Source organism: Tachypleus tridentatus, chromosome 13 (genome assembly GCF_004210375.1).
Source record: "Tachypleus tridentatus isolate NWPU-2018 chromosome 13, ASM421037v1, whole genome shotgun sequence".
NCBI classification, from domain to species: domain Eukaryota; kingdom Metazoa; phylum Arthropoda; class Merostomata; order Xiphosura; family Limulidae; genus Tachypleus; species Tachypleus tridentatus.
The window spans coordinates 83632706-83647473 of record NC_134837.1 but is presented as its reverse complement, the minus strand read 5'-3'; the positions used below and the strand labels follow the sequence as shown (position 1 = coordinate 83647473).

General features: G+C 37.5%; 1 protein-coding gene across 3 annotated transcripts in view; it reads right to left on the bottom strand.

The window, feature by feature from the left end:
* LOC143239200 (mitochondrial sodium/calcium exchanger protein-like) overlaps positions 1–14768 on the bottom strand; it is a 58190-nt gene that overhangs the window by 24373 nt on the left and 19049 nt on the right. For all 3 annotated transcript variants that reach the window (XM_076480095.1, XM_076480093.1, XM_076480094.1), the window contains 3 exons: positions 10549–10601; positions 716–773; positions 219–321 (listed from right to left, as the gene is read on the bottom strand). In XM_076480095.1, coding sequence (XP_076336210.1) covers positions 219–321; positions 716–773; positions 10549–10601 — 214 coding nt within the window. The remainder of the gene's footprint in view (positions 1–218; positions 322–715; positions 774–10548; positions 10602–14768) is intronic.

Below are 14768 nucleotides of genomic sequence, written 5' to 3'. Positions count from 1 at the left end.
TATAAATTTATTTTCAAAACTCACACAAAATACATAGAATTAAAGTTTATCTTTGAAAAAATTTTTACTGAATTATGAATCTCTTAAAAAGACATTTCACACAAAATTTGGAACACGTGCACATGATAACACAAAACACTAATAAAATACGATTATGAAAAAGCTATCTTAAGAAAATATTAATATTAAATATTGATATATGAAGCAAACTTAATTACCAAACAATGCTCCTATCACCAACTGAGGTCTTTGCTGCTGTATGCCAGCAAGCGATGAAAAAATATCTGGAGCACCATTTCCTAAGGCCAAAAATGTCACTCCCTTTACAGGTCATTAAGAAATACTTTTTATAGGTATTTTTCATTACTATTATAATATAATCAAAATTATTAAAAGACACTAAAACTTTCTTAATATTTTTTGATGTTTACGACTATTTTGTAATTACTTAAAAACTATCATTATTACTTTATCATTGAAAAACATTTGGAAACATTTTTGTTGACATGAAGATACTCTGAGAACTATTCATACATACTTATCAAAGCAAAAATGTCAAATCTTTATACATAATGTACAATCATTCTACATAGCTTAAATAAACTTTAAAAAAATTAAGTTTATACGCGCATATACTCTACTGCTGTATGCACGTAAGCCCTATCATTACTGTTTGTTTAACAATCTAATTTAATTTACTAATAAAAAAGGATACAGCAACATTCTGTGACAAACCAAGTGTTTTGGAAATTACGACCAAAGCAGGACACAGGCTGAGATAGACAGAAAAAACAAAATTATTGTAAATATTATACATAAAAATTCTTATCACTTCATTGATGAAGAGAAAGTTAACATTTTCCTTAATTGAAAATATATTTCCTGTAGATACATAAACAACCATTTTCCTCTCAAAGTTGTGCTAATCTACCTGAATGACTTGCATGCTACCAGTCTTGTGAAAACCTTCACCTAAACTTCATGTATCCTGCAACAAAACCTTCTCCCAATAGAAGCACAACATACCTCCTTGCACAAACGTGCCTAGTACATTTGTGAATAAAACCCCTCATTTTTTGATGAGGCAATGAGTAAAGATGCATAGAGAAGATAAGAAGAATAAGTGGGAATGGACAGGGAGGAGAGTATTTATCAGAAATATATTTTCAATTAAGGAAAATATTAACTTATGATACGATCACTCACCTTTGTACATAGAAAGCTGAAGCTAGAATCCTGCTTTGATATGGTTGAGGGACTGGTGCAAAAGTTACCTAGATAAGCTCTCTTTAGCAAACATCTGAAAGAATCCTATCGCAGTTGCTCTATATGGGTACTCCCATGAGACGTCACATTTCATGTCATTCAGGGTATACTCTTTGCCTGAGTGGGATTAGAAAAGGCAGTTACATAACTGTTCAAGCAGTTTCAAATAAGATATCAGATTGCTAAGAGGCCTAGCTAAGTCAGCATTCATTCAGACTGTACCTTGCAATAGAAGGACACTTGTGCTGAGGATCAAAACACAGCTTCTCCATTGTCCATCATCCAATCAGCTGGGTGCTAGTAAGTGGCAATAGACTACCGTCTTTGCTGAAAGGGTAGTGTAGAATGTTCATAGCAGAGACCCAGAGAATGTGTTTTGATCCTCATCAGGCACCAGCCAGAAAGGGATGTTACTTGTGTCAGTGTAATGGAAAACCAAAAAGTCCTATTATTTTGAAAAAAAGCCAGAAAGACTGGGCAGCTGAATAACTTTGGTACAGGCTTTTTACATGGCAGTCTATAGGATGGGTACAATCTAGATCAAACTGGAGTGCTACACAACATCAGTTGTCTTGTGGATCACACCATCTCATAGTGGACAGAGCCACGGCAAATTGTATGAGCACTTTACATTATCTCAGTTTGAAGCAGATGTTGGATAAGTGTACCCTTGGATGCAACACTAGTTGCCTATAGTGGTATCTAAAAATAAAAAACAGGTGAAGAAGGAAGAAGTAAACAAAGAAAGTTACCTGTTTAAGGATGACTGACAAATGGCAGGTAGTGGAAGTGTGTGTCCTTCAGGAAACCAGACAGCCAGATGTCTCTAACAGTGGGCAATAAAAGTGTGTGGGATAGTCCACAAAGAGAATCTTTTAAAGAGGTCAGTGACAGCATGCAGCCAGTGAATGGATCAGGTGAGAGAAGACATGAAATAGTCATGAACAATCTAACCCCAAGAAAGAATAAACAACCCCAATGAATTGACAAGTTTATTTAGTAAGAGCAGAGGCAGAAAAGTACCTAGTAGAGAAAGGATCCCAAAGAATGAAAAGACAGTGTTGGAAACCCCTTACAGAAGTATGAGAGAGATAAAAATGAATGGTGCAGATAGGAATCTGTTCAAGTCAGAATGTCCATGAACATGGGATAGAGGAGAAAAAAAATGGGAAAAAATGTAGATCCATCTTCAGTAGCAGCCAAACTTTCAGGCAGAAGGAACAGTCATAATATTAAAGAACTTGAGTGGTGGAAATCCAAGAGGAGTCAAGGGCATAAACAAAAACAAAATGATCACATATGAAATGAAAGAAGGAAATAACTTTTGAGAAAGAGATGACAGAGAAAGAAAGTGGAAAGCAGTTGAAAATGGTCAAAAGTGAGGGCATAAAGAACTCCATTCAAGTTCCAGTCAGATAATGGAGTGGAAACAGAAGGTCTGCGCAAGATGAAGAAACAGAAGAGTATGGTAAGGACAGGAGAGGAAAACATTGCAGAATTAGAAAAGACAGATTGTTGTGGACAGAGCCTAATATCCTACAACAGTAGAAACAAACAAATCAAACAGCCAAGTAAAGGCAGAGGTTAGATGGCTTAAAGAAGATTAGTTGGGGAGGTTATAAAGAAGTCAATAGCAATAACCTTGCTACATCAATGGAATTTCTACTTCGTAGGTAATGGAATGGACAAATCCTACACATGAAAATGAAATGATGCCACATTGTGTTAGAAAATGAGCCTTTTAAAGCTGAATGCTGGGATGAAAAAGGGGCCTGGTTAGGTTGGTTGGTTTGTTTGATGTTTTATGGCACAAAGCAGCTAGGCTATCTGTGCCAAACATCTGTTAAAAAGTTCAAATTAAAGTAAATTTAATAAAATTCATAAAAGGAAATTAAAGTAAAATGAAATAAAGTTTAAAAAACATAAATAGCATAAAACCAATGTTTACATCTAGTCTACATTGGTAAGACTACAAGTTGTAAAGGATTTTTTGTACCATAATTGTAATTATCATAACTTGCCAGAAAGAGTAACAGGTAAGTACAAAAACCAACGTTAGTCACCTGAAGTTGTCCTTTCCAGTCCTGGTTCCGAGTTATTTGATGTTATGGCCATTTTCAGAAAGTAAAGTAATAAAAGTTTTAAGAGATTTGTTGCAACATTTTAATTATAACTTGCCAGGATGACTAACAGGTGGTTCATACAGCAGCGTTAGTCACTGAAGATGGCCTTTCCAGTCCTGTTTTCGAGTTATTTGATGTGACAGCCATTTTCTAATTTCAAATCAAACTAGATGTACTTTGGTTCTTATGAGACAATCACATTAAAAAAAGTCTAATGTATAAATTAAAAAAAAACTTAAATAGCATTAAAAAGATTAATGGCCTTTAAAAAACTAAAAATATTTCTAAGGTGGACAGTGTTACCTATCACCAATAACACTGTTTAACGTTATGAACAAACCTTGGAATAGAACATGTTTAAAATGATGCTGTTGTTGAGAGTCATAAGGACAGCAAGATAGTAGAATGTGGCTTATTGTGACCTGATTGTTAAATAGACAACATATTGGTGCATTATTCCCAGATAAAAGCAAACGATGAGTTAACAAATTGTATCAGAACAACTTCCTCTTTCCGATTCTCACAAAAGAAAGATGATCAAAATCCAATATAGGGTTTTATTTGGAAAAGCTTGTTTTCACATTGATCACTCCAAGTCGACTGCCAACTGGCACGGAGCAGAGCCATGAATACAGGATAACAGTCCATGTATGGAACAGGTACTACAGTGATAGCTGCAGTGTTGGCTAGCTCGTTTCTCGAATAACAATGTGGCCCGGTATCCAGAAAAACTGGATAGAAGTAGATGTCAAAAAGAAATGAGCCAGTCAGTTTGAATATTGGAAAGAACAGGGTATAAACCACCGTGAAGCGATTCTAGTGCCTGTAGAGAACTAACAATTCAGTATAAATAGTGCAAGTTGAGTACTACTTAACTTCTATGTGATCCAGAACAAGAGAAATGGAGTACAGTTCAGCAGTGAACACAGAAATTGTAGAGGGGATTCTGTGTGTAACCATAACAAATCATGGCATAGCCCACACAGTCACCTGATTTCAAACCATCTGTATAAATAAGAATGAAAGGATGGTTTGAAAGATGTTCAGCAAATAACAGACAGTATTTCCAATTGGGAGTGTCTGCTTTTCTCAGATGACTTAAAGATAGGTCACATTTGGAGACTGTAATAAGCCATGGTGGGATGGGCTGACCATTGGATACAGCAATGCTATCCAAGGACAGACCCAATTCATCCAACTGCACCTAGATATGAAGGCCAAAAGGAGCAATGGCAGATCATCTGTTCTGAAAAAGTATGGCCCACCGAGGAAGGAACACACAACCCAAGGTGGGATGCTTTGGTAAAGAATGAAGTTTCAAAGCATATAGTAAAGACAGTTGCAAACAGCAGAGGTGAAAAGAAGGTTAATGAGAATGTGTGTATAAGTTCTGAACTGGAGAATTGTGGAAAGCCCCGGTGCAGAGCCAAAGTCCTTGATAATGAAGGGCATCCAACATCTTTAAGGCCGAGGCCCTGGCAGAGCCATAGACCAGTGTGTTCCATAGTCGAATTTCGATCGAATAAGAACATGATGCATCTTGAGCATAGAACACAGATCTGCTCCCCAAGTGGTGAAAAAGAGGACATGGAAGATGTTCAGTACCTTGTACATTTGACCCATAGCTGCTTGATGTGTGGTACAAAGGTCAGCTTACGGTCAAAGATAAGCCCCAAGAACTTGGTCTCAGGGACCACAGACAGCACAACATAACCAATACGAAGTTCAGGATCAGGGTGAATACCCCATTGGCAGCAAAAGTGCATGCAAACAGTTTTAGAGAGAGAGAGAGAAGTTAAAACTACTGCCGCTCAATACACTTCATGTTCAGCGACTGACATGAGATGTGAAAGTCGTTGACATAGAGTCCATTTGCAGCAGTAAGAGGGAGTTGTCTAGTGATGGTATTAATCTTTATACTGAAAAGTGTGACACTCAAAACACAGCCCTAAGGGACTCCAGGTTCCTGTAGAAAAAAATGGGAAAGTTGCGAACCCACATGAATGTGGAATCACCTGTCAATTAAAAAAAATCTTAACAAAAATGGGCAAATGGCCACATAACCCATATACATGGAGGTTTCACAAAATGCCACACCTCCATCTCATAAGCCTTCTCTGACTGATGTTTCAAGTTGAATCAGGTGGTCCATGGTGGAGTGTTGTTGTTGGAACCCTCACTGGGTGGGCAAGAGGAGGTTATTTAATCCAAGGAACCAAACAAGATGAGCATTAACCATCCTCTCTAAGGTCTTACAGAGACAGTTCGTCAAAACAATTGGACAGTAGTTTGAAGGAATCTTGGAATCTTTCCCAGGCTTAGAAAAAAGTAGGACAATAGCCTGGCCCCAGGCATCAGGAAATACATTCTCCTGCCAAGTCCAGTTAAAAACAATCAGAAGAATAGCAAGAGAAGCAGGAGATAGATGGTGCAGCATTTCATAGTGTACATTATCAGGTCCAACCAATATACTGCCGAACCGATGAAGGGTCAGTTTGAGTTCCACCAGTGAAAAAGGATGATTATAGTCACAGAGAGAATCAGCTTGAAAGGAAAGAGATTATCACTCTGCCTAAGTCTTGATGGCTAAGAAGATGGAGAAAGAAGCAAAAGTGCTAGATAACTGGCAGAAGCTTTCACCTAGAGTATTGGCAATGCTCTGGGTATCAGCTACTTCCTGGCCATCAGAGAGCAAGATCGAGTGGGGAACAGAATAATATTGCCCACCGACCTTTCGAAACTTGTCTCTTATGACTTTGAAACTGGTGATAGAAGATATGCTGGTTGTGAAGTTAATCCAAGATTCCTTCTGGCTTTGATGTCTTATCTACCCAGCATGTGCACGGGCCTGCTAGAAAGCGATAAGGTTTGAAAGTGTGGGATATTTACGGAAAGTATCCCAGGCCTGTTTTTGAACCTTCCATGCCATGTGGCAGGAAGGATTCTACCACAGAGGAGGATATAGTAGAAAGCATGTCAAGGTTTTAGGAATACATTGAGAAGGTGCTTGTATAATACAGTCAGTTACTGCTGCCACACAATCATCTACTGATGATTGACAAACAATGGGAAGATCAAGTTCTGTGAGAGCAGTGAAAGTGAGCCAGTCTGCCTGATCCAGCTTCCACTGGGGCATGTGAGTCGGGTGGCATCAATCATGGCCAGTCTCTCTCAAAATTATAGGAAAATGATCATTGTCTCGTGGATTATTGTCAACCCTCCATGAAAAATGGGAGAATAATAAAGGGAAGCAAACTGAGAGATCAATAGCAATAAAGGACTGACTAGGCACATGGAAATAAGTAGAAGAACCATTATTGAAAAGAAAAAGGTTGTGATCAGAGAACATATGCTCTACAGAGCCACCCCTCAATATCAGCACTTCCCCAGAGGGGATGATGTCTATTAAAGTCCCTCAGGATTAAAAAGGGAGATGGCAACTGTTCAACAAGTGCATCAAGGTCTGATTGATCATAGGTCTCTCCAGGCAACAGATAGAGAGCACATATAGTGATGGTACGACCCATGGAAACACGGATGGTTACGGCCTCAAAGGGTGTGTTGAGTGGCAAAGACAGGGTGGGCACATGCTGATCAACCAACAGTGCCACCCCTCCATCACACAGCCTGTAAATTCTGTACAATGAAAACTGCTCAAAGGTGACTGTATTGGCAGGTTTCAGAAGTGTTTCTTGTAAAAAAAGACATACAGGATGGTAGGAAGCAATCAGTGTTTTGATGTCATCCAAATTAGAACATAAACCTAGACAGTTCCATTGTATCAAGGTGGCCATTACTAACCATGTGCAGACAAACCCTTCTGTGTATCACCACATCTTTTTTCCTTACTGTTTTTATTTGAGGGAGGTCTATCAACCTTCATGGATCCTGCCCTGGGTCGATTGGGCAGATCTTTGTTGTTGGAAGGGGATTCAAAAAGGGGATGAAAAAGGGAGACATTTGCCCAATAGGTTTGTCTGAAAGAGAATGTAGTAAAAGAAAATGAGGTACGACAGGTGTTATAGATGTTGAAGATTGCTGTTCACAATCTTAAAGATGTGGTGGTTTACCTTTGGACTGTTTTTTTTTCACTATTTTATTTAAGTGTTTATTTGGAGGATCCATAATAAAAAAGGAATATTACAGTGCCCACTGACCCCACCCACCATGGAGCCCTACGAGGGAACACTATAATGCCAAACAAGGACACAACAGCAACATCAGGGTTTTGTGAGCACTATACCCAAACACCAGCATCAGATACAATGTCCACAACACCTGTTAAGAACATCCAACACTGGTACTTGGTTGACCCCAGCCTAAGTGGAGCAGCCAATTGACACAAGGGGGCCACCCCAAGGCTTCCCATCTAAAGGAATTCAAGGCCAAAGTGATATGTTAGGGTTGGACCCCTCAACCACCGGGATCCTCTCCTCCCCTTAATAGGTCACCATGCATGGCAAACATGGGTAAATGTTCAGATCCTAGAGGAGGTAAACTGAAAGAACAGAACCTTCCCTGGGAGGTCCCCTCACCATGTACAGGAATCCACACCAAAAGGAGCTTGGTTTGGAGGAAACATAAAAGAGAAAACCAAGGTTGGGTGGGCTAGAAAGGACTGAGTAACAGAACTCAGTATTGGGTGTCTTGAAACAGAGCTAGTATCTGGGTAAGAAGACAAAGAGCAGGATAGGCATAACAAAGAGATGAGGTCAGTCCTGACTGAGAATATTAACAGTCCCATAGCTTGGGTTGATGGGTGAGGAATAGGATACCCGAAAAGTAGCAGTTTGGTACTGAGATTTGAGGAATACCTACCAGGTTAGGAAAAAACAATGGAAAGTCTGGGAATGAAAGGATCATTTCACCAACAAGGACATGGTCCCTTAATGAAAGATGGTCTACAATAATGTTCTGGGCAACCAAGACATGGCAAACAGTCAGGTTCACCCAACTGAAATAAGCCTAATAAAGGAGGTCCAAGATTTGGAAGCAGAAGGTTCAGAAATGTATGCCAATTAACAGTTTGAATGAGCTAAAACCTTAGAATTGTGTAAATGGATCAAAGCTAAATGATCCACCAGAAGAGAAGAAAATAAGTGCAACTAATTCCAGAATGTTGGTGTGGAAAGAACTCTTTTGGGGACCAAGTGCCTGAAGTGAGAGTCATTCATGGATACTTTCCACCAAGTAAGAGGTGTAGAGTGAACAAGTGAAGGTAAGTTTGGGAAGAGGTAAGAAAACACCAATGGTGGTGTTCAAGTGGTCTAGCTACCAGGATAGGTCCAGGATAGGAGAGGAAGGATAACTTGTTGAGTACGTTGATTCTTGAACTGCTTCCATTGGTTATGCAGTACCCACTGTAGGGGATGCATATAGGTGTAGTCAAGTGGAATAACAGGTTTCAGAAAAGCCACGGTCCTAGAAAAAGTCCTGGATAACCTAGAAAAGACAGAACCTCCCAAGTGGCTAGAGAATAAGAGTAGACTTTCACTGGTTGGTTGGTTGGTTGATGTTTACTGGTGCAAAGCAACTAGGCTATCTGCATTAAACGACCAGTCATCCTTTCTACTAACAAGGAAGGAGTCAAATCCAATGTAAGAGATTCCCCTCCAAATCTCTCAAACTCAGCTGAAGAAAAGGGACTGGGTGTGGCTGATCATAATGATTCTCTGCTGAGGCAAATGAAGTAAAAGGAGCTGGAACGAGCGAGTCTAAATACTCTCTAATAATTCTGAGATCATTCGAAAAAAACACATCAGAATCTCCCTGACAAACACCCTTATTCTACTTATATATTTCTCCATCTTGCAAAGGATCTTATCATGTACAGCTTTGACTGAAAGTGGCACCCTCCTCTGGCTAACAAACAACAGATAGCAGAGATGGAAGAAAAGAGGTCTGGTTGACCTCTTTAATAGAAACATTAAACCAGAAATTTGCATCTGTTAATATGTTTTTGTTTCTTTAGTTAAGTAATATATAAATATAAACAAAAAGATAATCATTGAAATACCAAAAACATTCAAAAACCACAACATTTCTGTTGATAGAAACCTTCAAGTTTGAGATACAGTTATGTAAATTTTAAATTTATTTCTATTTTGTGATGTAACAACCTGACCAGATATGTTGCATTAGCAAGCTCTCTCAAGTTAGAAGAGCAAGATCACCTGCCCACATATTTTATATTTCCAAGATATCTCAAGTTAGGATAACATGTTTACATGACCAGGTATCTTATATTACCAAGCTCTCTCATAGTTACCTTACGATATATATATTACAAAGCTATCCTAAATCAACATACAGGCCTCTAAGTCTATTTGTACGAAAACGTAGGCTGTAACATAGGATAACTGCTTTTTATAGATTTTGGGCATAATTTCCTTGGCAGACGACAATATTTTCCACCTAAATGACAATATTAGTGAGAACTAAAATAAGTTTCTTATGTTTTCCCAATGAATACTTATCAATTTGTAAGATTTTTGTTATAGTGTTTACTTATTGGTACAGCTAAAAACTTTTGTTTCTTCTCCAGTAATGTTTTCAATAGTTTTCATAAAAACATAATATATACATGTGTGGTTCAAATTTATTGAACAAATTAGGTTTCACAGGTCATTTTCACAAAAAATAGGACTACTTTTGAAATAGGGGCTTTATTAGGTGCCACAAGTTTTATAAATTTAGTGAAAGACCTGATATAATATATCCCCTCTAATAAGAAAAAATGACACCTAAATAAATAATACTTTTGGGAAATTTCCTGACCAGTTTTTCTCTAAGAGTCAGAATATACTTAAGCTTCATTCCATTCCACAAGAAATGCTAATTCAGTTTTTAACAGTTCCTAACACTTTTAGCAAGTTTTCTATACTTGAGTCCTTTCATATGAATGAATAATAAATGCTCAGAAAAATACACCAGTTTACTTTTTCTGTAAATGCAATAAGATTATAGTTAAACATTTGTACAAATTAAACAATATAATCTCCTTCTGAGGTATAAGATGCATTGAAAGGAAGAGGACAAAAACAAAAAACTTCTTTCCTCTTTATGTCAAGCTTCCATATAATTAATATATCATTCTTATTGTTCCCTTGCAAAGAAAGTATACATGTGACTATAACTTCATATATAAAATTGTACTTACAAATCATCTGCTGTTACACCAAGGCCTATGAACATGATGATAACCCAAACAACCTAAACAGTAATGAAATAAGTAGATTAAATGATGTTACACACAACCAGGGGTGAAATTGTGCTGATACTTACCAATACTCAGTTCTATTACTTACTTGATCTACCTTCTTACATCCAACCCAAATGCCTTCCATTGTATTTTCAGAAAGCAGACATATAACCGCTCAACAGAATCTAAACAATTATTAAATATTCTAAAAATGAAGCACCAAATGAAATCAGTTCTTTTGTGGTAACAAGATCATGAGGAAAAGTTATTTAGCAGCTCTTATATCAATTATCATTAAACCAATCATGAAGGCTCATCTGACTTGTGATTTGTATGATTGGTCAATAGTGATAAATGTACCAAAATAATGTGCTTTATTAGCTGAGCTGCAATCATTACCTGCCCTTGATACAAACTAGTATGTTTTTGTCATTCAATGAAATGGAAAGAAAAAAAAAAGACAACTAAGGTGTGTTAATAGTTATAAAATGTTTAAATTAGTTGTCTGCTAAATGTGTGTGTTTGTAAAATACTTTGTACGTACACTCCACCACTGGCTTTTTTTTTAATTTAAATTTCACCCCTGCATACACAAGTTTGTGTCATTTAACTGTTTGAATACTCTATCGAACATTAACATGTTGGCTGCCATGTGCCAAACCAGTAGGTCATAGATGATTGTTTCAAATCAAAACTTTTTTTCTGGTATATGAGTTTAGGCAACTGTTCCTTTTAAATGTTTACTTTTATTTATACTTAATTTATTATGTGGCAGCTAGCATGTTAACTGAAGTTCTGCAATATTTCTCACAGGAATAAGAACATAAAATAATACATTACACAAATTATTGTGCACTATTACAATGCAATAATACTTAAAATGCCGATTTTCTTTTACACCACAAGTTCTTACATGTAAACATTTGCTTGCACAGATTATTAATTATACTTAATTAATCTTTTCATTTACATTAATAATGTTCTTAGTCCATACTTTTTTTAAATTAAATACAATTCTGGTTATTTGCAGTTTAAATCTGTAGTTTTATATAATTGCATAACAACATTGATAATTTACTGTAAATTTCCATCAGGTACAATTAGTTGATTACATTACATACTTTCAAGTAAAATACTTACAAATAAAGTTTATAGACTACCTATTTTCACACTAAAAAGAAATTTCAGCATAATGTGCAATGTACAACTATATCTGAAAAGACATTCAAATAATGTGGTCTAATACTTTACATAAACTTATCAATTTTGAATTTCTATTAATGCCTATTTGACTTTAATTATATTTAAGACTTCCAGTCATGAAAAACTGACATAAATTTATGGAAAACAAAAAACCACCAGAGCCAAAAAACAAATTGGAGGCACAATGTGAAAAAGCTTCTTCTGATAGAAAAAACATACTCATAATTAAAATCTGTAAAATGCCTTGACAAGAACATATGCATAGAAAAAAGGAGTTGGTTGGTTGATTTAGAGTTTTCTGCCACAAAGCAGCTAGGCTATTTGCACCACATATCTGGTAAAAAAGGTAAGAGTAAAGTAAATGTAGTAAAATTCATAAAAGGAAAAGAAAGTAAAACAAAACAGAGTTTAAAACATAAATAGCATAAAACCAATGTTTACATCTAGTCTGCAATGTTAAGAGAGAAACTACAGTAAGAGAAGTTGTAAAGGACTTTCTGTAGCATAATGGTAATTATCATAACCTGCCAGGAAGACTAATAGGTAAGTACAAGAACCAACGTCAGTAACCTGAAGTTGGCCTTTCCAATCTTGGTTCCGAGTTATGTATCATTATGGCCATTTTCAAAAAGTAAAGTAATAAAAGTTTTAAAAGACATGTAGCAAAATATTAATAATAACTAACCAGGACGACTAACGGGTAGTTCAAACAGCAGTGTTAGTCACCTGTAGTTGGCCTTTCCAGTCCTGGTGTCAAGTTATTTAATGTTACGGTCATTTTCAAATTTCAAATCAAACTAGAGACACTGTGATTCTTAAAAGGGAACTACAGTAAAAAAGGTTTAATGTATAAATTAAAAAACTTAAATGGCATTAAAAAGATTAATGGCCTTTAAAAAACTAAAAACTTTATCAAGGTGGACAGTGTCACCATTACCAATAACACTGTCTAATGTCATGGACAAACCTTGTGACAGAACATGTTTAAAATGGTGCCATCGTTGAGAGTCGTAACGATGGCAAGAAAGTAAAATGTGGCTGAATGTGATCTTAGTGTTACACAGACTACACACTGGTGCATCAGTTCCAGATAAAAGAAAACGACGGGTTAAAAACTGTCACCAATGTGTAGTCAAGTCAGAACAACTTCCTCCTTCCAATCCTTACAGAAGCAAGACTGCCAAAGTCCAATATAGGGTTTTATTTGGAAAAGCTTGTTTTCATGTTGCTCACTCCAGGTTGACTGCCAGCTGGCACTTCGCTGAGACTTGAATACAGGACCATAGTCCATGTATGAAATAGGCACAGCAGTGTTTCAAAATGTGGGATATCTACGGAAAGTATCCCAGGCCTGTTTTTGAGCCTTCCGTGCCATGTGGCAGGAAAGATTCTACCATGGAGGAGGATATAGTAGAAAGCGTGTAGAGCTTTTAGGAATACATTGAGAAGGTGCTTGTATAATACAGTCAGTTACTGCTGCCACACAGTCATCTATTGATGATTGACTGATGATGGCAGGATCAAGTTCTGTAAGAGCAGTGGAAGTGGGTAAGCCTGCCTGATCCAGCTTTCACCAGGGCACACGGGTCGGGTGGCATCAACCACAGCCAGTCTCTCTTAAAATTATAGGAAAATGATCACTGACTCGTGAATTATTGTCAACCCTCCATGTAAAATGGGAGAATAATGAAGGGAAGCAAACTGAGAGATCACTAGCAATAAAGGACTGACTATGTGCATGGAAATAAGTAGAAGAACCAGTATTGAAAAGAAAAAGGTTGTGATCAGAGAACATATGCTCAACAGAGCAACCCCTCCTATCAATATCAGCACTTCCCCAGAGGGGATGATGTCCATTAAAGTCCCTCAGGATTAAAAAGGGAGATGGCAACTGTTCAATGAGAGCATCAAGGTCTGATTGATCATAAGTCTCTCCAGGTGACAGGAAGAGAGAACAGTGATGGTATGACCCAAGGAAACATGGATGGCTATGGCCTCCAAGTGTGTGTTGAGTGACGAAGACAGGGTGGGAACATGCTGATCAACCAACAGTGCCACCCCTCCATCACACAGCCTGTCAATTCTGTACAATGAAAACTGCTCAAAGGCGACTGTATTGGCAGGTTTCAGAAGTGTTTCTTGTAAGGAAAGACATACAGGATGGTAGGAAGCAATCAGTGTTTTGATGTCATCCAAATTAGAACATAAACCTAGACAGTTCCATTGTATCAAGGTGGCCATTACTAACCATGTGCAGACAAATTGTCTGAAGAACCCTTCTGTTTATCACCACATCTTTTTTCCTTACTGTCCTTATTTGAGGGAGGTTTATCAACCTTCATGGATCCTGCCCTGGGTCGATTGGGCAGATCTTTGTTTTTGGAAGGGGATTCCAGTGACTGAGGACATGAACATATAAACGTCCGAGAGGAAGTGGTGGACAGCAATTTTCGAGCCTCAGGATAAGTAATGTTATGAATCATTTTCAAACACTGCACCTCTTTTTCTTCCAACCATATATGGCAATAATGAAAGTAGGAGGGGTGAGAGCCATTGCAATTGACACACAATGTGGGTCTGTTTCACACTCATAGGTATCATGGTCTGTGCCACCACATCGAGCACATGTCAGGGAACCACAACATAACGTCTTTAAGTGACCAAACCTCTGACACTAGAAACATTGGAGAAGGTTTTGAATGTATGGCTGTACCCTGTAATTAAGATAACTTGCCTTGATGGTGGGAGGTGGACGTGGTGATGTAAATGTCAGAACAATGATATTGGTCGGCAATGTAACTCCATCTTTGCAAGTGGAGATACACCTCACTGCAGAAACTCCTTGAGTAGAGAAACCAGCAAGAATCTCTGACTCGGGGATGTTCTTCAAATCCCTCTCAACAATAACTCCTCATGAAGAATTCAAAGTAGCATGAGGTGTAACCTCAATAGGTATATCCCCAATTGCCTTTGAA